At 40.5% G+C, this 27,158-nt stretch overlaps 2 protein-coding genes across 5 annotated transcripts in view; one reads left to right on the top strand and one right to left on the bottom strand.

Annotated features, from left to right (window-relative positions):
- PARD3B (par-3 family cell polarity regulator beta) overlaps positions 1 to 27,158 on the bottom strand; it is a 1,797,179-nt gene that overhangs the window by 844,311 nt on the left and 925,710 nt on the right. The gene's annotated exons all lie outside the window — the stretch shown is intronic.
- On the top strand, positions 24,342 to 25,478 carry LOC149473772 (uncharacterized). Its single transcript, XM_089672430.1, has one exon. It carries the CDS (start codon positions 24,357 to 24,359, stop codon positions 25,476 to 25,478), a length of 1,122 nt encoding a protein of 373 aa, XP_089528556.1. The 5' UTR covers positions 24,342 to 24,356.

The raw sequence follows: 27,158 nt of genomic DNA, 5'->3' as shown, positions 1-27,158 counted from the left end.
TATTTCAGAGACAACAGCTGACAATACTGTACAAAGTCCACAGACCGCATTGAAGCAGCTGAAATAGTCTGCATAAAAAAAAAAAAAGACACAGTATGCTTTACATTTCAAAAATCCACATTTAAGTTTATATATTAGAAATCTTATACGGACAGTATAGACCTAATTGCTGCAGTGTAGTGGGCGGCCTTTTTAAAATGACATGACTCATGCAGTTTTGTAGCCCAAAAATCCACATTAAAAGTGCAAATTTTTAACAAAAAAAGAAGGAAATTATGCAGCCTCCATAAATTACATTGGAACACAATGCTGCATAGCCAATGAATGTCCAGGGTCGGTCGGAGGTTCCATTTGCATGTAACCACACAAATGAGTGGTTACATGAGAATGGAAGCATCTGTCATTGATTTGCACAGAGTACAAATCTGACAGCTGCAGCTGTATGCACACAGTGTGTGCAGGCAGCATTTGTAACCAGCAGCAAGAATTTTGTCTGCAACAAGTATATGTTTCACAGGAAAAAAGGAAAACTGTATAGACAGAAAACAGTAATTAAACACTTTGCTGTAGGTTTCATTTTTAAAATGACACACATCATGCAGCTTTTCAATCCTTTTGGGCCTGAGGAATTTTTACATTTCTGCTATGGATTTGCTCATTCATAATAACTTTGTAACAAAACAAAAAATAATTTGACCAGTGTTAGTTTAAAATATGAATTTTGGCTTACCTGTACATTTCTCATCTTGGAGTACAAGTACATGGGTTTATGCAGGCTACATTCAGGTGATTGAACACTGGCAAAAACCATGCTAGGGCCACGCCTATATCATACTTATATACCCCCGTCCACTCTGTGAGACTCCCGGTTTTTGCTTTTTTTTTTCTTAAGTAATAAGGAGTGATCAAGACACATACGTTTTCACCAACTTGTTGAACAATTCACATCATACAGTATTCTTGGTCACTATTGATTTCTGAGTTGGGCTTTAATGGGTGTGTTAGCCACACTTGCCCACAGACTTTCACCCCTCTCATTTCTCAGCCTGCTCCTGGTCTCCTCAACCCGTGGGATAGATTCTACATCTGATGGCTTATCTTTTTATCGTGTTGAATACTGAATGGTATGTTTTTGGCTATAATTCTCATCTACATGCTGTCAGAAACATCAAACTCCTGATAAAGTGGACATGGTTTCACAAAATGCGTTGGGATCTGTGATGTTTCCTACTTCTGTATTTTGATTATTATACAAATTGTATCAATCTTGAAGAAGAAAGTGCATAACCTGCATTGCATGTGCACATTTGTAAGAATAATGTTTGATTCATTCCTTTGTTTTTAACTTTTTTTCTACGTAATAAAGTATATCAATATGCTTTTATATACATTCATTTCTGTCTAACCTCTATCAAAAGTCTCTTGGGAAATTTCATTTGACTTCTCTGCAGGTATTTGAGATGGATGTACTTAAGCCTCTGTATTAGATCTAGTTGTATTTTGGGGTACTCCGAGCGTAGAGAAACTGAATGCAATCTCTAATGGAACACGCGCATTAATACTAATATGATGTGTATTTTATACTAATATATCATGAATATAATACATCAGCTTTATTATTTGTAATCAGTTTTTATCCATGTAATGGGATTTGTATGTATTGATTAATAAAGTGATATTTACTTGTGTAAATTATTCTCTTCTTAGTAATATACCTCATATAAAGATCCATGGGCAAATATATTGTGTACTTGTTAAATAGGGATGGAGGCATACCACTATGTACACGGTAGAAGGTATGTAGAAGGTATACAGTCCAAGGTGATGTTATATCAGTCCAAAAAGGTATATTCCAGTGATGGAGTATGAATGACTTCAATCCAAATGGGTATATTCCAACATCCTAACATGAAGGTGTAGAAAAATTGCCCACTCACCGGAAGTGCAATTTAATGTGCACATAGAAATTCCATGAAGCCGGAAGTCCCGTGAAGGTACAGCCTGATGATGAAGGTGCCCTCTGGTGGTAAATAGGGTGACGGCTGCCAGAGATGATGGTCTGGACCTATATCCCAAATTCTCCTGCCTGGATGGACTCCTAAAATGCTGGGCTGAGATGTGGAGGCTCAGTGCCAGGTGATAGAGATGGAAATACTCATAGTGTAGTATTATGAAATGTATTTATTGGGTAAAAATCATAATGATAAAATAATACACGTACAGGGTTCTAGTACCTATACAGATATAGTGTGAAATGAGCTCTTTGAATACACTGACCAGTGGGTAAAAAATGGTGGCCATCGGACCTCCTGATCCGGTGGCGTAACGTCAAGGTGAGCAGAGGCTCCTCCTAGACGCGCTTCGTGTAATAACACGTCTCCTGTAGGGGTGATGCCATGCATGCCTGACGTCTCCTTGCTCCTATTTATAGGAAAAAATTGCGCCAAAAGTGTCCTGGCGCCGTTTTGCCGTTTTTCGGCCTATTGCGCATGCGCAGGCGCCATTTTGCCAGCTATTCGGCCTAATGCGCATGCGCGGGTGCCATGTCGTCAGTGATACTGAAATCATCTGAAAATGGTCGGCGCACGGTACACTGCGCATGCGCGAGGGTTCCGGCGGCCATTTTATTGGTTTGAGAACATGCCACAGACCTTCAAACTGCGCATGCGCGAGCCAAACGATCGTAGATCAGTCTAGGTGGTGTCATACTGAGCGGATGGCCAGTATATACCCAACCTAGCAATGGGAATTGATAATTGATAATATAAGTCTGCTGCTGGTGTACCAATATATTATAAAAAAATATGCATATAAAAAACGCAAAAAATGCATATATAAAAACTGTATATACAAAAAGGTGCATATAAAAAAAGGGGGGGGGGGGAGGAAGCTAAACAAGTAATCTCCATTTAATTGGAGATCTAAACTGAGCCCGGAAAATTAACAGGCATACGGTCTCCTCTCAAGTAAATGGACAGATATGTGAGTCGGAAAACTATCCTATAGCCATATGATATATAGCATATTTTCCTAATTAGAAATGTTGTCTTAATACAAATATATATATATATATACTCATCTTATCCCAATACCCATAACCAAGGGAATTATAACTACCATAGCAAGGACCATAATCATCAGAATGGCCCAAACAACTGTAACCATCAAAACAGCAATCATAATATGGATTCACAACCACGTCCACATTTTTTAGGAGGGGGATGCACAAGAACAAGAAGTGCAAGCACAGAGGATGTAGAGGAGGAAAGAGGATTAACAGACCCGAAGAAAAGGAGGACATAACAGGCAAGGGCATATACAACCTAAGTGGTACTGCTTTAACAACACAGGAACGTAAGGTTTTAGACAAGGGCTTAAAGTATGCACCCAAATCAAGACTTAATAAGTTTCAAACCTATGTGGATATTCACAAGTTCACAAGGAAATTGTCAATTAAAAGACACTTTATGAATAAACCCATAGGATCCAGTAATTTAACCAATAACTCCCATCATTCCAACCTCAGAAACGCATCTCTATTTAACCCCCCACCATACAAACAATCATACATCAACATTTTTAAGGAACTAGTTATCAAGGATATTGAAGTGATTAGAATAAAACAACCACGCAATCCTAAGGATCTAGATATAGGCCTTAAATCTCTACTGAATAACAAAGATCTTGTTATTCGGCCTGCAGACAAAGGAGGATGTGTAGTGGTCTTGAATAAAACAGATTATATTACTAAGGCCTTAAAGATCCTTGGCGACAAGGACACTTATACCATACTCCCAAAAAATCTGCTCATCTCATACAAAAAGTCTCTGAAGAGCCTTATTAAACTGGGATTTGACCATCATGTCATTAATAATAAAGAAAGAGATTATTTATGCCCTAAGGCACCTAGACTTCCAGTTTTTTACTACCTTCCTAAAGTACACAAAGACCCCATACATCCTCCGGGTAGACCAATAATCAGCGGAATTGGCTCGCTATGTTCTAAAGTCGGGGAGTATATCGACTACTTTTTGCAACCTCTGGTTTCATCTACCCCATCTTACATCAAAGATACCAAACAGATATTAAATGAAATAAGTATACTTAATTGGGACCCCGATCTTATAACTTTCCTTGTTACTGCTGACGTAACTTCGCTATATAGTAACATCAATCATAATGATGGAATGATGGCAGCAGATTATTACCTGGGTTTAGCAGAGAATATCTCCATAACCCATAAAACATTCATTCTGGACCTATTAAATTTTGCAATGAGTAATAACTACTTCTGGTTTAATAACACTTTCTATCTACAAACCAGAGGCGTTGCAATGGGGGCCAAGTTTGCCCCCAGCCTGGCCAACCTGTTTATGGCCAGGTGGGAGGAAGATAACATCTATTCCAGGGAATGGCCAGAACTGCTCTTTTATAAGAGGTATATAGATGACATTCTCCTATTATGGCAGGGAGAAGAAATTGCCTTGGTAAATTTCTTTGGCACATTGAATTACTATAATCTGAATATCCATCTCACCTACGAATACAGTACAGACAGAGTTAACTTTCTAGACATTTCAATTATCAACAAGGGAGGCTACTGTATCACTGAAGCGTACTTTAAACCATCGGATAGGAATGGATACATCCCTACTGACAGCTGCCACCATCCACGTTGGCTGACAGGTATTCCTAGAAGCCAATTTATGAGAATTAGGCATAACTGCACTGAGATCGATACTTATCAAAACAAAGCACAGATTTTAAGACAGAGGTTTCTGGATAAGGGCTATACAGCAGACACTTTAGACGCAGAGATTGACAGTGTTGCCCGTATGAACAGACAGGATATGCTCTCAGGACCACCAACCTTGAAAAGGAGTATGTTCTGCCCGTTTATTACCCCATACTCCATTCAACATAAAACTATACGCAATATAATGAAGAAAAATTGGGAGGTACTCAGAGCGGATCCCATCCTTGCTGGGGCCTTACCAACCAATCCAGAAGTAGTTTTCAGGAGAGTACCATCTTTACGCAATACGATTGCACCTAACATAATTGACCCCCCACCCCGTCCGAGCTTATTTAGTAACCTGAAAGGCTATTTTCCGTGCAGAAAGTGTCAGATCTGTAAACATAGTAGAATGTCAAAAAAGAAAATTGAATCCTTCACCTCGACCACAACAGGCAAAAATTACACCATTTCCAACTTTATTTCTTGTAACACCCGACACGCGGTATATCTTCTGGAATGTCCCTGCCGGAAACAGTATATTGGCAGGACGACCAGAAGACTACGTGACCGGTTCCGCGACCATGTATACAATATTAAAAGAGGGTTCCGCGAGCATTCACTTTCAAAACATTATAAGGAATTTCATCATAAAGATCCCTCTTCCCTTAAATTTATAGGGATCGATATTGCACAACACCACTGGCGCGGCATTAATAAATCAAGACAAGTCTCACGTCTAGAAACGAAATGGATTTTCGAAATTAAATCCATGGTCCCTTTAGGACATATTGTTGAAGTGGACATCAACTGCTATATAGATAATAGCTGATTTGGCATCATATACATAACCTGCACTATGAGATAGGACTTTTTTCTGACACACTGCACGTACATATGTTGTAGGACCCAATTTTTGTGAAAGGGACACATACCGGATTGATGTCTATATGATTTATTTAGTGTTTTTAAATATTTTAAGGATTTGATTATAGCAATACTATTATTCTTATATCTACATGATTCACTTAGTATTTTAAATATTTGATTATGGCAATATTCACTTATTATCATTATGTGCTATATATATCTTTTATATGGTTTTTTATATGATCTATTTAGTATTATTATTATGAGTATATATATATATATATATATATATATATATTTGTATTAAGACAACATTTCTAATTAGGACAATATGCTATATATCATATGGCTATAGGATAGTTTTCCGACTCACGTATCTGTCCATTTACGTGAGGGGAGACCGTATGCCTGTTAATTTAGATCAGTTTAGATCTCCAATTAAATGGCGATTACTTGTTTAGCTTCCTCCTCCCCCCCCCCTTTTTTATATGCACCTTTTTGTATATACAGTTTTTATATATGCATTTTTTGCGTTTTTTATATGCATATTTTTTAATAATATATTGGTACACCAGCAGCAGACTTATATTATCAATTATCAATTCCCATTGCTAGGTTGGGTATATACTGGCCATCAGCTCAGTATGACACCACCTAGACTGATCTACGATCGTTTGAAGGTCTGTGGCATGTTCTCAAACCAATAAAATGGCCGCCAGAACCCTCGCGCATGCGCAGTGTACCGTGCGCCGACCATTTTCAGATTATTTCAGTATCACTGACGACATGGCACCCGCGCATGCGCATTAGGCCGAATAGCTGGCAAAATGGCGCCCGCGCATGCACAATAGGCCGAAAAATGGCAAAACGGCGCCAGGACACTTTTGGCGCAATTTTTTCCTATAAATAGGAGCAAGGAGACGTCAGGCATGCATGGCATCACCCCTACAGGAGACGTGTTATTACACGAAGCGCGTCTAGGAGGAGCCTCTGCACGCCTTGACGTTACGCCACCGGATCAGGAGATCCGGTGGCCACCATTTTTTACCCACTGGTCAGTGTATTCAAAGAGCTCATTTCACACTATATCTGTATAGGTACTCTAACCCTGTATGTGTATTATTTTATCATTATGATTTTTACCCAATAAATACATTTCATAATACTACACTATGAGTATTTCCATCTCTATCACCTGGCACTGAGCCTCCACATCTCAGCCCAGCATTTTAGGAGTCCATCCAGGCAGGAGAATTTGGGATATAGGTCCAGACCATCATCTCTGGCAGCCGTCACCCTATTTACCACCAGAGGGCACCTTCATCATCAGCTGTACCTTCACGGGACTTCCGGCTTCATGGAATTTCTATGTGCACATTAAATTGCACTTCCGGTGAGTGGGCAATTTTTCTACACCTTCATGTTAGGATGTTGGAATATACCCATTTGGATTGAAGTCATTCATACTCCATCACTGGAATATACCTTTTTGGACTGATATCACATCACCTTGGACTGTATATTATTCAGTTTATAGGACTTTTTTGTCATATTTTGCCATACTTGTGACAGTGTGTTTTATTTGTATAGCGCTGCACACCCCATTTGTATGTCATACTCTTAGAAAGGTTTTGTGGTTCCTTTTTGTGCATCAGCAGCTTTACTTGGTGCGCTCGCTAACTCATACATTTACATTGTAGAAGGTAGAAGACATTATTACCACCAGTGATCTTCTGCACTATATACACTGCTCAAAAAAATTAAAGGAACACTTTGAAAACACATCAGATCTCAATGGGGAAAAATATCATGCTGGATAAATCTATACTGATATGGACTGGGTAATGTGTTAGGAACGTAGGATGCCCCATCGTTTGATGCAAATGAAAATTAACAACCTAGGACTGAATTCAAAGACACTCCAAAAATCAAAGTGGAAAAAATTAAACAGCAGGCTAGTCCATTTTGCTGAAATTTCATTGCAGCAACCCCAAAATTGTAGTTTGTATGGCCTCACGTGCTTGTATGCATGCCTGACAACGTTGGGGCATGCTCCTAATGAGATGATGGATGGTGCCCTGGGGTAATACCTCCCAGATCTGGACCAGGGCATCACTGAGCTTCTGGAAAGTCTGAGGTGCAACCTGGCAGCGTAGGATGGACCAAAACATGATATCCCAGAGGTGTTTTATTGGATTTAGGTCAGGCGAGCATGGGGGCTATTCAATGGCATTAATTCCTTCATCCTCCAGGAACTGCATGCATACTTATGCTACATGAGGCCAGGCATTGTCGTGCACAAGGAGAAATCCAGGACCCACTGCACCAGTGTAGGGTCTGACAATGGGTCCAAGGATTTCATCCCGATACCTAATGGCAGTCAGGGTGCCATTGTCTAGAGGTCTGTGCGTCCCTCCATGGACATGCCTCCCCAGATCATCACTGACCCACCACCAAAACGGTCATGCTGAATGATGTTACAGGCAGCATAACATTTTCCACAGCTTCTCCAGACCCTTTCACATTTGTCACATGTGCTCAGGGTGAACCTGCTCTCATCTGTGAAAAGCATAGGGCACCAGTGGTGGACCTGCCAATTCTAGTGTTTAATGGCAAATGCCAATCGAGCTTTATGATGCCAGGCAGTGAGCACAGGGCCCATTAGAGGATATTGAGCACTCAGGCACCCCTTATGAAGTCCGTTTCTGATTGCTTGGTCAGAGACATTCACACCAGTGGCCTGCTGGAGGTCATTTTGTAGGGCTCTGGCAGTGCTCATCCTGTTCCTCTTTGCACGAAAGTGCAGACGCCGGTCCTGCTGATGGGTTAAGGCCCCGTCCAGCTCTCCTAGAGTAACTGCTTTTCTCCTGGAATCTCCTCCATGCTCTTGAGACTGTACTGGGAGAACCAGCAAACCTTCTGGCAATGGCATGTCTTGATGTGCCGTCCTGGAGGAGTTGGACTGCCTGTGCAAGCTCTGTAGGGTCCGGGTATTGCCTCATGTTACTAGTAGTAACACTGACCCTAACCAAATGCAAAACTAGTGAAAAACAGTCAGAAATAATGAGTAGAGAAAAAAATGTCAGTGGACTCCACCTGTAAAACCATTCCTGTTTTGGGGATTGTCTCACTGTTGCCCATCGAGTGCACATGTTGTTAATACACCAAAGCAGCTGAAACTGATTAACAACCCGCTCTGCTACTTAATTGACCAGATCAATATCCCAGGAGTTTAACTGACTTGATGCTATACTAGGATTAAAAAGCGTTGCTTTAATTTTTTTGTGCAGTGTATATTGTTTTAATTTAAAGGCAGTGTGAAAAAATATAGAGAAATGGTATACATTGTAATTAATATGGATTACACAGATATGGTTTCCTAGTGTGGCACCTCCTTGTGGGGATCAGTGGTTGAGATCTGTTAAGCCTGGGAGTTGCAACACATTAGGTGGTTCTGCCTTTTTCTCCCAGCCCCTATAAGTACACTGGGGGTGGGTGGCGTTTTGGTGTGCATCAGCACTATGTCTTGAGCCCGACAGCACATTGTGATGTCATTACTCTGGTGCGCATGATGTTATTGTGCCACTCTATTTAGGGATGTGCTCTTGGTACTGTTCTGCTCATACGACAGTGAACAACAATTTTTGTAGAGCACATCCCCTCATGGACAGTATTTATATGGTGCTGGAAGGAACCTGGTGTGGCCCTTATGGATAAATAGAGAGGGAAGGTGGGAGATGCATCCTTTCTTTTGGAGATCTGCCTAGCACCATATAGGATCATAAGCCCTTATATGTAAGATGATGGTGACCGTTTGCTATTGCAAATTCTGTTGGTGTTTGGTATTTCTTACTATGACCTGCCTTTAGGGTATTTGTCTCCTTTGTAGACTTATACTTATCAATTACTTTTTTGGTTTGGCTTAGAGTCTCTTTTTTCTCTATCACTTTTATTTCTACTACTCATGTTTGATAAATTTCTGTATTCATAATTGATCTACCATATAATTTGAATCTTTGAGCATTATATGAGAGTTGTTCAAGTCAAACCAGGACTTTTAATTTTACAGGTATAAAAAGGGATGCTAGTGTGGTGGTACTACATGCAATAGTAAGTGGCAAGTGTGTCCTACTACTGATAGATAGGACACATGTCACGGGCCAGTCCAGAGACTGTTAATCAAGATGGCAGACAAGAATGTTAGTGCGTGCAGGGAACAGTGTGTAGTGATGAAGTGTCCTGCAAACAAAGGTGTAAAACCCATGGATATCTACAGAAGACTTCAAGCACAGTACAGTGATGAGACATTCAACCACAGAAAGCCATTTGAATGGTGCAAACGTTTCATAGATGGCTGTACGCCCACCAGTGACGGTCCCATCCGTGATGGTTCCCACCTCATAGCAGTCATTCCTGTGAACATTCAGTGTGTGGAATTCCTGATCCTGGATAATCGACACATAACCTGTCGTGAAGTTGCACAAGAGACAAATCTTTCTGTGGGAACGGGGAACACAATGATGACGAAGTGAAGCAGGCTGCCCTAGGATGGTTCAGGCGTACTGACAATCCGTTCTATGCCAGAGCTTTCCGGGCATTAGTTAAACGCTGGGATAAGTGTATAAATGTAGCAGGGAGTATATCGACAAATAAATGCAGTTTCCACTCCTTGAAATTTGTTCTTTTATTATATAAACTCAAAAGTCCCGGTTTGACTTGAACGCCCCACCTATTTTATTATACACTTCTATTTATCTGTCTATATCTACACAATAGCAATGCACTGCGTATGCCACCTTGTCTGTTTTTGCTGTCACTATTTCTCAGTATATTTGCTTACAATAGCATCTACATGTTTTCTAATAGATTTCTCCTGTACTTACCTTTGGTAATATCGTGGGCTACATTGACCTTAAATTCCATTGGGCTATCTGCCCTCTATCTTCCCTTCTAAACCTCACAGGGAATACTCTCATAGCTTCTGGGGCAGGTGTCTCTGGTGGCCACCATTTGGGGGTGTTATATTTTATTCATTTTAAGCTGATTTTTAAGTACCGTATTTTTCGCTCCATAAGACGCACCTGACCATAAGACGCGCCTAGGTTTTAGAGGAGAAAAACAAGAAAAAAAAGATTCTGTACCAATGGACTGCAGACACAGAACAGGGGATGACCAGAGACTGCGGACATAGTACAGGAGATGACCAGAGACTGCAGACACAGTACAGGAGATGACCAGAGACTGCGAACACAGTACAGGAGATGGCCAGAGACTGCGAACACAGTACAGGAGATGACCAGAGACTGCGGACATAATACAGGAGATGACCAGAGACTGCGGACACAGTACAGAAGATGACCAGAGACTGCGGACACAGTACAGGAGATGACCAGAGACTGCGGACACAGTACAGGAGATGACCAGAGACTGCGGACATAGTACAGGAGATGACCAGAGACTGCGAACACAGTACAGGAGATGGCCAGAGACTGCGAACACAGTACAGGAGATGGCCAGAGACTGCGGACACAGTACAGGGGATGACCAGAGACTGCGGACATAATACAGGAGATGACCAGAGACTGCGGACACAGTACAGGAGATGACAAGAGACTGCGGACACAGTACAGGAGATGACCAGAGACTGCGGACACAGTACAGGAGATGACCAGAGACTGCGGACACAGTACAGGGGATGACCAGAGACTGTGGACACAGTACAGGAGATGACCAGAGACTGCGGACACAGTACAGGGGATGACCAGAGACTGCGGACACAGTACAGGGGATGACCAGAGACTGCGGACACAGTACAGGAGATGACCAGAGACTGCGGATGTACTACAGGAGATGACCAGAGAGTGCGGACACAGTACAGGAGATGACGAGAGACTGCGGACACAGTACAGGGGATGACGAGAGACTGTGGACACAGTACAGGAGATGACGAGAGACTGCGGACATAGTACAGGAGATGGGCAGAGACTGCGGACACAGTACAGGGAATGACCAGAGACTGCGGACACAGTACAGGGAATGACGAGAGACTGCGGACATAGTACAGAGGACCAGAGACTGCAGACAGTGCAGGGGATGACCAGAGACTGCAGACAGTAAAGGAGATTACCAGAGACTGTGGACCTTTGGAGAGGGGGGGAGCGGGTACCTGAATATGACAGGTACCCGCTCCCACTTCTGCGGAGTTGTCCTTCCTTCTTCTTCCTGCGGCGGCTTCTGTGACAGCCGGGTGCCCACTGCGCATGCGCGAGAAGCGCTGCGCTTTGTGAATGGCCCGGAGCCTTCTGGGACCTGTCATGTGTCCCAGAAGCCACCAGACCATTCACAAAGCGCGGCTCTTCTCACGCATGCGCAGTGGGCACCCGGCTGTCACAGAAGCCGCCGCGGGAAGACTGCAGTGCTGGAGCGAGGAACAGGTAAGGTCCTGCAGGAGAGAACAGCTGAGTGGCCGGCCTGGTATTTTGACATGGTGGCAGCAGAAATACCGGACCGGCCGCTTTACATTCGCTCCATAAGACACACTGACATTTCCCCCCCTTTTTTTGGGGGAAAAAAGTGCGTCTTATGGAGCGCAAAATACGGTATTTGGCCCTATGGTGGCCATTGGAGTTGAAACAGATTTATAAGCCTTCTTTAAGGATATATTCGCTATGTGATGTGATAATATTTATTAAATATCTCATGTTTAATTTCTTATTCTGTGAAACCTGTAATAGCATCTACTCCTGAGGAAGTTAATAGGCACACAGAATATGTGCATTTATACTAACATGGTCTGTATTTTATACTGATAAGTGATGAATATAATAAATTAGCTTTATTATTTTTATCAGGTTTTTATGTATGTAATGAGATTTGTATGAATTGATTAATTTATAAATAATTTTTTCTCAGTGATATGCCCATGTCAAAGTCCCATGAGCAAATATATTGCATTGCATACTTGTTATAATGGAATGGAGGCACATCACTATGTGAACCATATTACAGCCAAGGTTAATGTGCTTTCCATGTGCGACGGTAAATCTTGTGGAAGTTGGATTTTCTTGCTCTGAGTAAGGTGGGAATAACAGAGCCAGAAATACCCCTATCTTGAGTTTCCACAGCCATGCTGTTAAAGTCAGAGACTGAGAAGCAAAATAGATGGCTTTGGGTCAGTGAGTCTGGTCTATGCGGAAGAATCCACCAGAAGTATGATTATGTCATATGTTATCCACTTCTAGGCCAATTTGGTGCAATGGGAATCACTGAAAAACTTCCTCCACTATCTTGGGCTGCAGTCAAAGGAGGATCTTTATCACATATAAGGAATAAATCAGATTTAATGTCCAAGGAATTATGAGAGCATCTACTGAGAAGGCTAAAGGATCCCTGGTCTTGACCACAAGTTTGTTCAGCTTGAAGTTCGAACCTGGGCAATTCAATTATATGATTTGCTTGTTCAACATCATGATTATGTTGGATTTAAGAGGTCTGCAATGAAACTAGACAAAGGGAACTGCCTTGAAGGAGGCTACCACTAAGCCCAGAACCCTTAGGCAGAAATCTACTGCCGTTGTGCCTCTAGTGCCTTGTCTATTACACCATGCAGTGTATGCTCCAGCAAGAACACCATGACTGCCTATTCATGGTTCATCATTCTGATTACCTCTTTAATGGTGAAAAAGTGGCACAGATGTCTTAAACAGGAGCCACTAACATGGTGAATAGAACCCCAGATCTCAGAAACTGTTCTTGTCCCAAACCCACACAAATATTCATTGACAGCCGATTGCTGAAGGTGCAGCCATTGCATCATGGACAACGTTGAGTTCCAGAACATGGGTGTATCACATATCAGGTGGTTGGCAGTAAGCTTGTGTTGGCACTTCATTCTTGCCAAGTGAACAGTCTCTGGGTATGACCAACTAAAGTGACTGCACACCACAAACCATGTGGGTACTCACAAAACAAATAGAATGTCAAGAATGTCACATAGCACTGCTGACTCTGGGCAGGCATGATGATGTCACCGCTAAACTCTGCCCTACACACATTTCGTCTGACAGGATATCTTCCAAGGGGCAATAGAGTCTGCTGATTTAGACCTCTTGAGTTGTGTGATCTAAGGATTTGGTAAGCGGGATTATAATCACTTGGAGGTTGGTGCACTGTTGCTGCATGAAGAATTTGCACACTTTTGGTGGACTCTGATATTTCGTTTGTAGGACTTTATTTTTTTATTTGTTTGTTATACACGATATATTGAATTAGAAGTTTTCCTGGCAGAGCAACACAGTTTTTTTCAGTTGTCTTTCAGTATTTATGTTTAAATATAAGTGAGTGCTGCAGTCAGGATTTAGGCATGAAGGTAAAAAAACCTTCTACATGCAGCCCCCCCCCCTTATACTTACCTGAGGCTGAACTTGATCTAGCATTGTGCACGTGAGCAGAGGCTCTTTCTCCTTATTGGCTGAGACACAATCACAGCCTTTGAGGAGAGAGAGGGGGTGGGGCAGAGCTGAGCTTTGTGTGTCTTATAGACACACAGAGCCAGCCCGGGAGTGAGCATGCAGGTGTGCCACATTAGTAAGCGGCTTCCTATGGTGGCACAACAAGAAGAGGAGGAACCAGGAGTGCTGGCGGGAGACCTGAGAGTAGAAGGATTGGGGCTGCTCAGTGAAAAATCATTGCACAGAGCAGATAAGTATAACATGTTTGCTATTTTAAAAAAAATTAAATATCAAAGTTTACAATCACTTTGTACATACCAAACTGTTTCCAATGTTTGAAGACTAAGAATAAAAAAAATAAATCAGTATTAAGCCAAAAGAAAACATGCAGAAGCATTAAGACTTAAAATTAAAGGTTAAGTTCCCTTTCTACAAAAATAATAAATTCAGATTTTTGCAGGTAAAAAAATGTGCATTTATTATTTTTTGTAGTAGGAGCCTGTAAAGCATTGCACCAGCGATCAGAAGATCGCTGATGCCATGCAGATAACCTGCAGACCTGTAAGTGTATATGCTTGCCATACATCCCGTATGGGCAAGCTGATACTTCAGACAAGAAGACTCAATGAACTACCACAGTGCTCTCAGAACCGTTATAGCGTAGAACTCCAATCCAACAAGCCACTAAGGCTGTTCGGTTTTGTAGTCCAATTCATCCACAGAACACCATGAATCAATGACACAGCCGTTTGGGCGCTGTTTTTAAAAAGTGACAGCTAGTATGGGGAACTTCTCCCTATACTGCTGTCACGAGGGGATCAGGCGGTGGCTGCAGGATCGGGAATATGTTACATAACGGGTGGAACATGTAACATGTTCTCAAAGGTGAACTTATCCTTTAAACCCTCAGAACGTTTTCTATTTTTCACTTAGGTGCACCAAAGACACTTTCAAAATAAATAAATGTTTCCTCACTATGTACCCAATTACTTACATTCTAAGCTTCAGTAGGCACTTAGGAATGTAGTCCTGGCCAGATGAGCACATGGGTGGCTATTTTGTGGCTCCAAGGGTCCCTGCAAGATAGTGTAGCCACTCAATAGGTGGGAAGATAATTTTTAAAACTAAGTTTGAAGAAATGACAGCCTGCAATGAGAAAGCAAGCTGGAAGAAATATACAGTAGGTGATGAATTGCTATAATATTTACTGTTGCAGGAAGAGGGTTTAATAACACTTTAGGTTTCATATGCTGGATGTTTGGTAAAATAATTCATATAATAAAACTAAAAAGCCTATGCCATCAGTAATTCTTCTGAAAGGCCCTTCCAAAAACATGGATGTTTGGATTGCTTGTGCATGCATATTTATGCATATAAGAAGGGACAAAAGAGAGCAGGAAGGCTATTTGCCAAAATCCAGTCAAGGTGATGGAATATAAAATGAAGACACCTGGTCATACAAGAACAGAAAATTCCACCAACCGATCTGCTATTCTGACTGGCAGCTGCAGGAAAAGCTTGGTGGCAGCTATTGCTTGTACAGGAGGTAGAGGCTACTATAGGTGTTCATGGACCTTTCCCAAAGCTGTGAGTATTTAAACAATTTGTCCATTAAAAACAAGAAAGAGTACAAGTTTATGTTTCTGTAGTAAACAGGTTGTGTTGCCTTCCATATTTTCTTAGATCAGATATTTTAAAAGCTATGCATGCAGAAAAGCAGGTAACTCTAAAGGGCTAAATTTACCCTCGACTCTGAAAGCCCTTAGCCCCAAGAAGTTCAAGGCATATTTGTTGGTGAGCCTAAAGTGAAACAGGCTATACCAATTAATTAGACTTAGATGACTTCTAAGCTAAAATCAAATATGTCTAAATGTACGTCAAGCAACATATACATATTTCTACAAACATAATTAAAAGCAGATATGACTTATTGACTTATGGGTAAATGAGTAATTCAGTGCACACTTAGTTTCTATATCTGGTAGCAAGTCAATTATTTCCATCAGTATATAAATTGTATGTTTAAAGATGAACTAAAGGATAAAAAATATTGCCTTGTGTGCTTTGTGTATTTCTTCCAGATAAGTGCAGCATGAAACTCTTCCCCCTCCTGTAGTTTTCTGCATTTAGATATTTATGTAGCACACCGCCAATAAATTTGATCACATTGCCCATAGAGCAGGCACACCACATTTCCTGCACCTTTCCACGATCTCCAAAGATAGGGGTTTCTTTTTGGGTTTTTTATTGGGAACAATGATCTTGGATAGTAATAGGGAGCATGGGATACCATGATAAACCATGAAACTGACCAACTTGAGGACTCCTCAATTTATGGCTGCGCTGGACAAAAATGAATATCCCACAGGATCCCTATGTTGATGGTGGCCTGTACTCACTCCAGAGTTAAAAACTACATAAGTTCATTATTCTTCTGCACTGGAGTCATCTAATCACATAGCCACAGGATCATCAGTTGCCTCCTACTGATATTCTTTAGGCTCTTCCTAGTGAGGGAGATGCAGACTCACACCACCATAGGACAGCTAGACTCTTTACCACCAACTTCCTCCTGGCTCTCTCCAGGACTAACCTGATCCCTGGATGTGAATTTGCATATAGGTCCTCCAGCTAAGCCTAGCTGGGATCTCAATGTCTTCCTGAAGACTTTTTCTAGGATCCTGCACCAGGGGCAGAGCCCCATTCACAGGGGTCCCCTGCAGGATTGGACCCAGGAACACTGCATCCTGTTGTCCAGGCCTCAGACTGTTTATGGGCTCTTTCAACTCCTACTGGGCACCCCTCCCCAGGGATTGGCTAGAGTCCTATAAATATTGAGGCTTTATGCGCTGACCTTCCTCCAACTATGATTCTAGAATTGTCTAGAAGACAGGGGGAAGTAAAAGAGCAGCAGCCTGTGGAATACTGAGAAGCTCTAAGTAATCAACCCCCGTGCTTCACTGATTACAGGGGAGCCAAACTAAATTTACTTAGCAGCCTACTCTACACTAGGAGGGTGTTACTTTTAAATGAATTTTTTCATGTCTGGAGTTTAGCTTTAAAAATAACACAGAAGAGATAGATCTAAGTAAAGACAAGAAGCTATAAATTCTGCTTTCTCTGTAATTTGCTGTGAAAAGTCTATTATAAATTTGTGAGAATCACTTAGTTCTGGCCTATATACTGTGCTACAGTATATAAATACTACTATGCCGAGGTGGAAATACAACTGCAGCCATCTCCAGGGCTCAAATGGTTAATGGTAACCATGTTAAACACTATGAAAAACATACAATTTTACTAGCCATGTCTGCAATAACCAGTTACACATAAATGTAAAGGTATCATGAAAACTTGCACTTAAAGAAGTACAGCAAAAGCTCTTTTGGCTGTACCACTCCTGATGATTAAAGGAGTGCAGTTCGCTCTGCACTCCTGTGACCAGTTTTCAACTGACAGCAGGCTGAAGCCTGCTGTCAGCTGATGTTATTTAGCCAGTCCAGGCTGGGGAGAGATCCCGACTTTACAGCTGAGAGCCACCCGCTTCCTTCCTCTCCATAGCCCAGAAACTCCAGTGAGCACGGGGGGGGGGGGGGGGGGGGGCAAAGCAGACAGTGGTGACTGACAAGCACCATGCTGCTCAGAGCAGTTGTGAAGCTGTGAGAACTCAGCGATCAGCAGTCATGTGATTGCTGACTTCTTATACTTCGAGCCAGCGGGGGACAGATGCAGTATCGGATCAATGCTGCATCCCCCTAGGTAAATATGATTTTTATAAAAAAAACAAAATGCCATACTTCTCTTTTAAAGTTTATCTAAACTATAATCATGATACTTTTTTGAAGGGTTAGAGGTTGTGTCTCTTTTTATTGCTGACTTTGTGTTGGGGATATTTACCATATTTTTGTTTGTGACCATTGTAGATGGGACAAAAAGTGACGAGAAATATGAGATTTTTCAGTTGATGCCGGAACAGGAGGGGATGTAAGATCTTTCAAAGAGAGCACCTATAGCATAATTGTGTTTGACTTCTTTGCATTTAACAAATGTGCATGCAGGTTTCCAGAACAAACAGCTCTGTAAGTTTTTTTAAATACATCCCTTAATGTCAGGACAGAAATTAAGTGTTCTTTCTTTCAGTGTTTAAGTGTAGAAAACAATCTTACAGAGTAGTATAGTGTAGTGACTTTTGGATTAAAAATAGTGGTGCCTGCAGCTAGAAGTTGCATTATCCATTACTGCCATGTTGTGTGTACATTGGCTTATGTAGCTTTCATTTACCCAGTGTGGAAATACTGGTCACAGGGCCATTTAAATTAACACAGATCACAGCACTGACTTTATCAAGATACAATTGGCCAACTTTAATTTCCCCTTATGCAGTATTCCTGATAAATCACTACCATACAAAATCACTGTGTGGGTCATTGAGGGCAATCCATTTTTCTTCTAAATGTATTTATTTCAACTGAATAGCTAGACTGAGAATAACTGCAATTGATCACTGAAAATCCAGCTCGCTGAATAACTGTATGAAGCATACTGGCTGGATTTTCCCATTAAGGAATGTAATTGTTTTCTGCCTCTTGTTTTAACATCTACTTATCCACACTGTGATTTTTAGAAGCCAGAGTGTATGCACCTTGGGGCTTTTTTTGTTTAGAGCTTAATCACCCTCTTCAGAGCTACAAAATAAAGCCATCTTCAAAACTATCATGTACAATGAGAGCTAAAATGTAAGCTCACCTTTTATTATGCCTCCTGCCTCAGCAGGTAGTTGGTTTCTTACCTGCCAATGACCCAGAAAATGCTGTGTTACATTACTATATATACTAGCATGTCGACTGAAATATAACTGTTCTGGAAATCGCTATAATTTAAGATAAGTTAGGAGAACAAAGTGTTCTATGATTCTTGATACACTGTGTAATGACCCAGTGCAGAGTTGAACAATGTCAAGATTCATTCGTCTAAATTACACAGTAGTCTGGTCTGGCACAACTAAAAAAGTAATCTTCAACATGGGACACCATAGCAAGAGATGAGTGTAAAGCTGAAAAGGAAGCTGAACCCTCACAGAATCTAAAACTGTCACTTTGTGTACACAGCAGACAGGACAAAATAAAGGTAAAGTGCTTCTTTAGGGAAACACAACACCGTCAACATATGAAAATTATTTTGCCTATAGACTATAGATGTGATGTGTCTCTACAGTCATATGAAAAAATAGGTACACCCCATTTAAGTTGTTGACTTCTTTAACATATTTGAACAGGCAAACATTAGATCTTTATTTACCAGTGCCTACAGATAAAGGTGATATACTTGAATAAAAACACAATAAACATTTTCATTTCAAATCATTTACTAAAAAAAAAAAAAATCAACAAATGTAATGATGTACTGTGTAAAAAGTAAGTACACCCTTGGCATCAAAAGCTGGAATTGTTTCCTCTAGAAGAAATTACTTCTCATAGTCATTTTGTAAAACTGCCCACCAGTCTCTAGCAATGAGTCGCTAAAATTTGTGACCGCTTCTCCATGCAAATTATTTCAGCTGCAAGAGGTTTGTGGGTTTACTTGATTGAGCTGCCCCTTTCAAAACCCACCTACAAATTTCAAACAAAATTAAAGCAGAGCTTTGACTAGGGTAGTCCATAACGTTCAATATCTTCCTTTTGAGACACTCCTTGGTGGAGTTTCTTCTGGGCTTCACATTATTATCATGTTAAAAGACTAATTTCTGTTTCAACTTAAAGGATAAGTTCACCTTTGGAACATGTGTGATACGAGTGTGACAAGTTTGCATAGAATGAGTGTATAGATTATAATTGAACACTTGGTTTCTCTGTTACGGGTATAACAGGTTATTACAGGTCTTGGTTTTGCACTGTTACAAGGTATAACAGATTATTACAGTTCAGACTTGTTTATGTAGAAGTGGATGAAACTGGTTTTATCTGAAATTATGACTCATTGTCATGAGATAGGGTACACCATGAGAACAGGCAACTGAGCATGAATACACGCTGTGTTCACGTGCCGGAACTTATCCACTGCGCATATACACACGTGAAATAATTTTTTTCTTATAAGAAGAGGGGATTTCTGGGAAGGAAACATGACTCTATCTTGGTGAGGCAGACGTGTCTCGCTGTGTTTTTCCTGGTTTCCTCCTCGCTGATTGTTGGAAGTCCCCCAATCGAGGCGAAAGGTGATGCTACAATATCCGGTGATGTATTGATGCCTATTCTTTATGATTTATTCTATATATGATTAGCTATAACCTGTATTAGGGAATATTAAATATCAATAAATGTACTTTTTTTGTTTTACCTCAAAAGACTTAGTCTTTGCCTATCTAGTATGATAGTGAGTGAGCTGTAGACTTAATTTTGAGGAGGTAAAACATAAATTGGTGTAGTCGGCAGGATCATTTGGGGAAAATTTTGTTGTTTTAAAGTATTTTGTTTTGGGATTTTCAGCGGAGACCTCTTTTGCGCAGAAGAGTCTTCGTGCAAAATCTTGAAAATTGGCTTTTTGCCAATAAGGTTCAAATGCTTATAGAAGGACAGCAGAATGTGATATTGAAAAATTAAGGACAGAAATTGAAAGTGTGCATTCAGATGTTTTATTTGAACCTGTTGGCACTTTGCCAAAAGTTTTGAATTAGTATATTTTTAATACAGATGTTAAAAGAGGGACAGGACTTTGGGAGGATCAACTAGTAAAAGAGGGGAACCTCTGACCAGAGTCACGCCCATTTGGCACATTGCCAAAATTTTGAAACACATAACTAACATCCCCGTTTGAAAAGAACCAACCATGTTTAGGAAGAAAAATAAAGACAAAAATGAGGAAAAAGTGGAGGTACCCGCCCGGACCAAGGCTCCATATAATATTGTTCCTAGAGAATTAGTTACACAAGGTTTGGCTGAATCATGGGAGAGTAAACTAAAAGAGGCAGAACCCCTTGATGTTGTAAATGTACTCAAGGGGGTCCCTGCCAAGGCAGGTGATGCAGTAGATTTAGGTTTAAAAGGTATCGAACCCCTTGATGTTGTAAATGTACTCGAGGGGATCCCTACCAAGGCAGGTGATGTAGTGGCTTTAGGCAGACGCAGTTGGATTTTGCTAACTGCATACAGGAAGATTCATAAGAAATTACATCAGGTAATGAAGGATTACCATCAACTAGAGCAGAAGACCATAGAACAAGAAGGTAAAATTGTTCTTCTGCAATGTGGGCAAAAATTGTTGAAAGATAAGTTAGAACATTATCAAAATATAGTCGAGATAGCAGCAGTAAAAGTGGCCCAAAATAAATATAGGAAACGAAGGGGAAGGGTGAACCATGGGAAAGTCCATTGGGCAATAGCAGCAGCCACAGTTGCTTGGAATTCAGATAAGTGGGATGCTGATGTGTGGGATTCTTCATCTAGAGATGATTGGGATGATTGCCTTGGAGGACCAAAGGCTGGGAAATCCATCCGGCCAAAATACAAGGTCCGTCTCAGGTAGTGAAATTCCTGGGGATACAGTGGAATAAGGGGCACAGAGAGATATTGCCCAAAGCAAGAGAAAGAAAAGTAAAAATGTGAAATATCTTAGTAAATGGATAAAGTGTTATGATTTTGATGCATCATTAGACAAGGATTCTTGTGTTAAGCTATGTAGGAGAATTAAAACTGAAGCCGGCACTAAAAACATAGGAAACAGGTGCTCATGAATGAAATGAAAATAGAACAAATGGGTCTAGCATTGACCGAGTTGTGCGAGTCTACTGCTGACTATGAGTGTTGTATATGAATACATAACATATCTGTTGAGACCCCAGACTGCTATGAAGTCAGAGAACCATAGAGACCTGGTAAATGTTTTACAAGCTTGATGGCTTAAGAAAGTAGATATGCTGATTTTGTTGTTTTTTTCTTTACTAACATTCGTATTCTATGTTGTTGTTAAACTTTGTATGTGCATTTGTAACATGTCTTTAAAGAATCTGGATTTAACTATATTGATAAGAATGAGAGAAGTGTTTAATAAGGATGGAACGGATATGTATGTTGTTGAGAAAGATACATAGTAAGGAAGTGTGGGGAAAAAGAGGTGTGGCAGGACTTTGTTTAATTTTCAAGCAGACACTGCTGCAGCTATATCCAAAACATCCGATCGAGAAAGAGAAGCTGAAATTAAGGAAACATGGCTGCAGGGTACAGCCCTTTGGGCTCACCAAAAAAGTGGACATCTTGGAGAAAAGGCCACTTACATGTAGGCACAAGTGAGAGGCATACCTCTGACGTTAGACATCATTAGGCAAACAATAGCACAATGTCCAGTATGTCAACATACTCAAAAGAGGGAAGTTCCACATACTATGATGGGACATATAGGGAGAGGTCAGTTACCTGGACAGATTTGGCAAATGGATTTCATTGGGCCTCTCCCAGAAAGCCGAAGATGTAAGTATGTATGCACAGCAGTAGACACATTTTTAGGATTAATGATTGGTTTCCCTTGTCGGTCTGCCACTCAATGGAGTACACTGAGAACTTTGGAAATTATCACACAGTATTATGGTACTCCCCTACAGATTTAGACTGACAATGGATCTTATTTCACAGGACAACAGGTAAAGGAATATGCGAAGGAGAATAATATTGAATGGGTATATCATATACCCTATTACCCAAAAGCTACAGGGCTTGTGGAAAGAATGAACGGATTACTAAAATCCACTTTGAAGAAGTTGACAGGAACAGAATCCTATGGACAATGGAGGGGTTAATCGAACAGAAGCTTTACAGATAATAAATAATAGGCCCAATACAGATTCCATGACACCTCTGATGCGAATGTTAACCCCTAATTTGAGCATCGGGGCAGAAAAAGTTGAAACTATAATTTATTGGAAAATGAATAAAGAAGCTCAGACACCATACAGAGGAACACCCATATCAGCTGGTCTAAATCTTTATTCAATAGACACGATTGTTATAGGACCAGGAAAGGTAGGTACCATCCCTACTGGAATAGGTTGTAAGATACCTGGCAATCATTTTGGACAGATATCAACCAGGTCTAGTTTTGCACTTAGAGGAGCCATAGTTATCGGAGGAGTGATTGACTCAGATTATCAAGGGGAAATAAAGGTAATTATGATCAATCTAGGAGGAGAACCCTTGATTATCAGTAAGGGAGAAAGGATGGCACAGTTGCTGTTAATACCCTTATACCTGGCCCAACTGGAGGAAAAACAGGCTCCAACCAAATTGACAGTGCGGGGGAATAAAAGGTGTAAGATCCACCAATACAGTCAATGTAGGAACCAAAATATGGGTACAAGACAAGAAAGGTCCGCCTGCCCCTGCAGAAGTAAATAGCAGTTGGCAAGGACCGAACCCTGCTAATCATGAAACCTGGGATAGAAAAATGGGAATATGTTCCTCAGGAAAAATGTTATTTGAGAGAATAGAGCTGAAATTTGATTCTGATTACAGATCAAGCTAAAACATGTCATTGCCCTTAGAATCCTTGGTATCGGGTGGTCGGCCACCTTATCCGTTGAAGCCTGGACACCAGGAACTAAAGTGACTGACACTCAACAAAGTAAGGTGGGGTGGAGATAGAAAAACTCAACCAAAAACCGGCAACAAGATTCCTTTTTTTAATTTGTCCTGCTAATCAAGCTTGCAATAGTTTGAATATTATTTTCGATGTAAGCATGCGGGCTGGGGCTCCTGAACCGGCCAGAAGCGGATACCGTCCGACGTATGCATTACATAAAGACAGTGGAAAAGTGAATATAACGGCTCGAGTAAATGTTAGTTGTTGCCAACATTCTTCCCTCTTCCTTTTCCACAATAAGACTGTTCAAGACATCTTGTATAAGAACTGTACTAAGCACGGAACTAACTTTCTTTTTTAATTAAATGAAACTGAGGTGGTGACATGTGCCAACAGCACAGTCACATAAAACAGAACTTGGTGGGCACAACATCTAGTTTTTGTTAATATTAATATGTCTCGTGTTGATTCGGGTCATATCAAAAGACTCCCATCTACTTGTGAAAAAGTGGGGCAATATGCCCAAAAGACTAATATATGCTCAAGTTGTTTTTCCACGGACTATGAACTGTCCAAAGCCTGCATGTGCTAAACGGGCGTGGTATGATACCATGCTTGGAGGTTATGGGACATTAACAGGGACTTTGAATGGTTTTGATATAGAAACATTAGCCAATAGATTACATAATGCTGGTAGCAAATTAAATGATGCTTTAACATTACAAGCTAGACGGATGCCCACTATATGGCAGCCAGCTAAAGTAAGTGCCAGTGTAGATACTATAATGGCCGATTTACAAGCTGCTTCTAACATATTCAATTATGGTTTTGATCAACATGTTGCTAATTTTGTAAATTGGACAGTATGTTCACTGCAAACTATATATCAACAACAACAGAAAGGAGTTTTTCAGGCCATGCTGATGGCCGGAAATAAACAAATATGGAGGACCGTGTTTAATCAATCGATTGATCCAAAGTTTTGGGTACATTTGGAATCTCAGAAGATGGTTTGCAATTACACATTCTGTTCGGGAACAATCCATATGTATAATGTGACCAAATCTAGTGTAATGTGTAAATTCGTGGTAATGCTTTTGCTTCTAGGAGTTCCCGGAGATTTACATTATTGGGCTCTGGAATTTTATGGCACATATGTGGATGGTGAAAATAGAACGCATGATCTTTCCTTCTGTGATAATACTTTAGAGGGAAAGCTATGTAAGTTGCAGTCTGCTGTATATGAACCTTGTTTATTGCAAAATACTGTAAATATTTGTAAATGGACAATTTTACCTTTGACATATAAATATATGATTGAAATTGCACTCCAAACTGTCTGTATGATCACAAACGTGCCTGCCGTACCGAATATGCAAGTCCCCTTTTCAGGGTGTGTAAGTAATATGACAATAGTACATTGGGAAAATGAAACCTTTATTTTAAAAGCGGACACTGAAGTGGATGTACAGACATATTGGAGACATATTAGTTTAGAAGTGCCTAATTGGGATTTTAGCCTATCAAAGTTGGAAAAGATTATTAACCAATCATCTGAAGTTAGGAAACATATTAAATTGCTAAACAAATCAATTGCATTGCATGTGATAGGGACTACTATTGTTAAAGATAAGCTTGTCAAGGTGGGCTCTAGCATAGCTGATGCAACTTCATTTCATTGGTGGGATTTATTTACTGGCCATTCTCCTTCTGCAACACAAGCTTTGAATTTTTTGATGCACCCTGTATTGGTTATTTCTATTGTGGTAATTTTATTATCACTTTGGAATTGTTTTATGGCCTATAAATTGTTTTGTAAAAAGCCAAGAGTATTGATGGTAACATATGGAACCTAAGTGTTCAATTAAAGACCAATTGTGATACGAGTGTGACAAGTTTGCATAGAATGAGTGTATAGATTATAATTGAACACTTGGTTTCTCTGTTACGGGTATAACAGGTTATTACAGGTCTTGGTTTTGCACTGTTACAAGGTATAACAGATTATTACAGTTCAGACTTGTTTATGCAGAAGTGGATGAAACTGGTTTTATCTGAAATTATGACTCATTGTCATGAGATAGGGCACACCGTGAGAACAGGCAACTGAGCATGAATACACGCTGTGTTCATGTGCCGGAACTTATCCACTGCGCATATACACGTGTGAAATAACAATTTTTATCTTATAAGAAGAGGGGATTTCTGGGAAGAAAACAGGACTCTATCTTGGTGAGACAGACGTGTCTCGCTGTGTTTTTCCTTGTCTCCTCCTCGTTGATTGTTGGAAGTCCCCCAATCGAGGTGAAGGGTGATACTACAATATCCGGTGATGTATTGATGCTTACTCTTTATGATTTATTCTATATATGATTAGCTATAACCTGTATTAGGGAATATTAAATATCAAAAAATTTACTTTTTTTGTTTTACCACAAAAGACTTAGTCTTTGCCTATCTAGTATGATAGTGAGTGAGCTGTAGACTTAATTTTGAGTAGGTAAAACAACATGTTACATATTCCACCCATTTTTAGGGTGGAACATGTAACATGTTCTCATAGCTGCAGCCGCGCCCGCTCCCTCTGACAGATAGTACAGGGAGGCATCTCCTCATACTATCTGTCAGATTTGAAAAGAGCACAGCCGTACAGGGCTCCACCCACAAGGCCACATCATTCACAGACTTCTGTGAACGAACTGCAAGTCGCGGTAGCATTAGCAGGTGTGGGCTTGTAGTATTCAATGAACAGTTCATTGAAGCTTCCTGTCAGAATATCTGCTAGCTTGTACATCCTGTGGGGCAAGCAGATATTGACAGGTCTGCAGGAGACCTGCATGGCATCAGCAAACTACTGATCACTGGTGCAATGCTTTCCCAGCTCCTTTGGACAAAAATAATAAATGTGCATTTTTTATCTGCAAAAAAATGTGCATTTGTTATTTTTGTCCAAAAGGTGAACTTATCCTTTAAACATTTGGACAGATGGCCTCACATTCTCACCAAGCACACTTTGATATGATGCAGAATATATAGTTGAATAAGTGACTAATATTTGTAGGCCCTGAATCAGCAAAGCAACTCTGAAGCAAAACACTCTACCACCATGCTTCAAAGTTGGTAAGAGCTTCTTCTCCTAACAAATGGTCTTCGGTTTGCAGAAAACACATCTGTCACTTTGGGCAAGCAACTCATCTTAACAGATCAGTCTGTGGCACATTATTCCAGGAGGCCTGGTCTTTGCCTATTAGTTCAATGGCAAAGGGGAATCTTGCTCTAATGTTCTTTCTGGTCAGAAAAGTGTAGGTTTCAATGGTGCAATGTTTCAAATTGTAGATGTATGCATTTTGACCCAACTGTTGAATGAGTTATCTGAACACTCCACAATTAAATATTGGGGATTTGGAGACTTCTTTTAGCATAAAATGGGTTAAATTTGCTGGGCTGGCCAGCCCTGGCAAACTGGCAATAGTTTGAGATCCAATCCACTTGTGGACTATTTAGCTAACATTGAAAATAATTATTTGATATTATTT

Source organism: Staurois parvus, unplaced genomic scaffold (assembly GCF_062004578.1).
Source record: "Staurois parvus isolate SC_StPar_1 unplaced genomic scaffold, SC_StPar_1.0 ptg000011l, whole genome shotgun sequence".
Classification (NCBI taxonomy): domain Eukaryota; kingdom Metazoa; phylum Chordata; class Amphibia; order Anura; family Ranidae; genus Staurois; species Staurois parvus.
The sequence above is the reverse complement of the archived record's forward strand: the minus strand, read 5'-3'. Positions and strand labels throughout refer to the sequence as shown.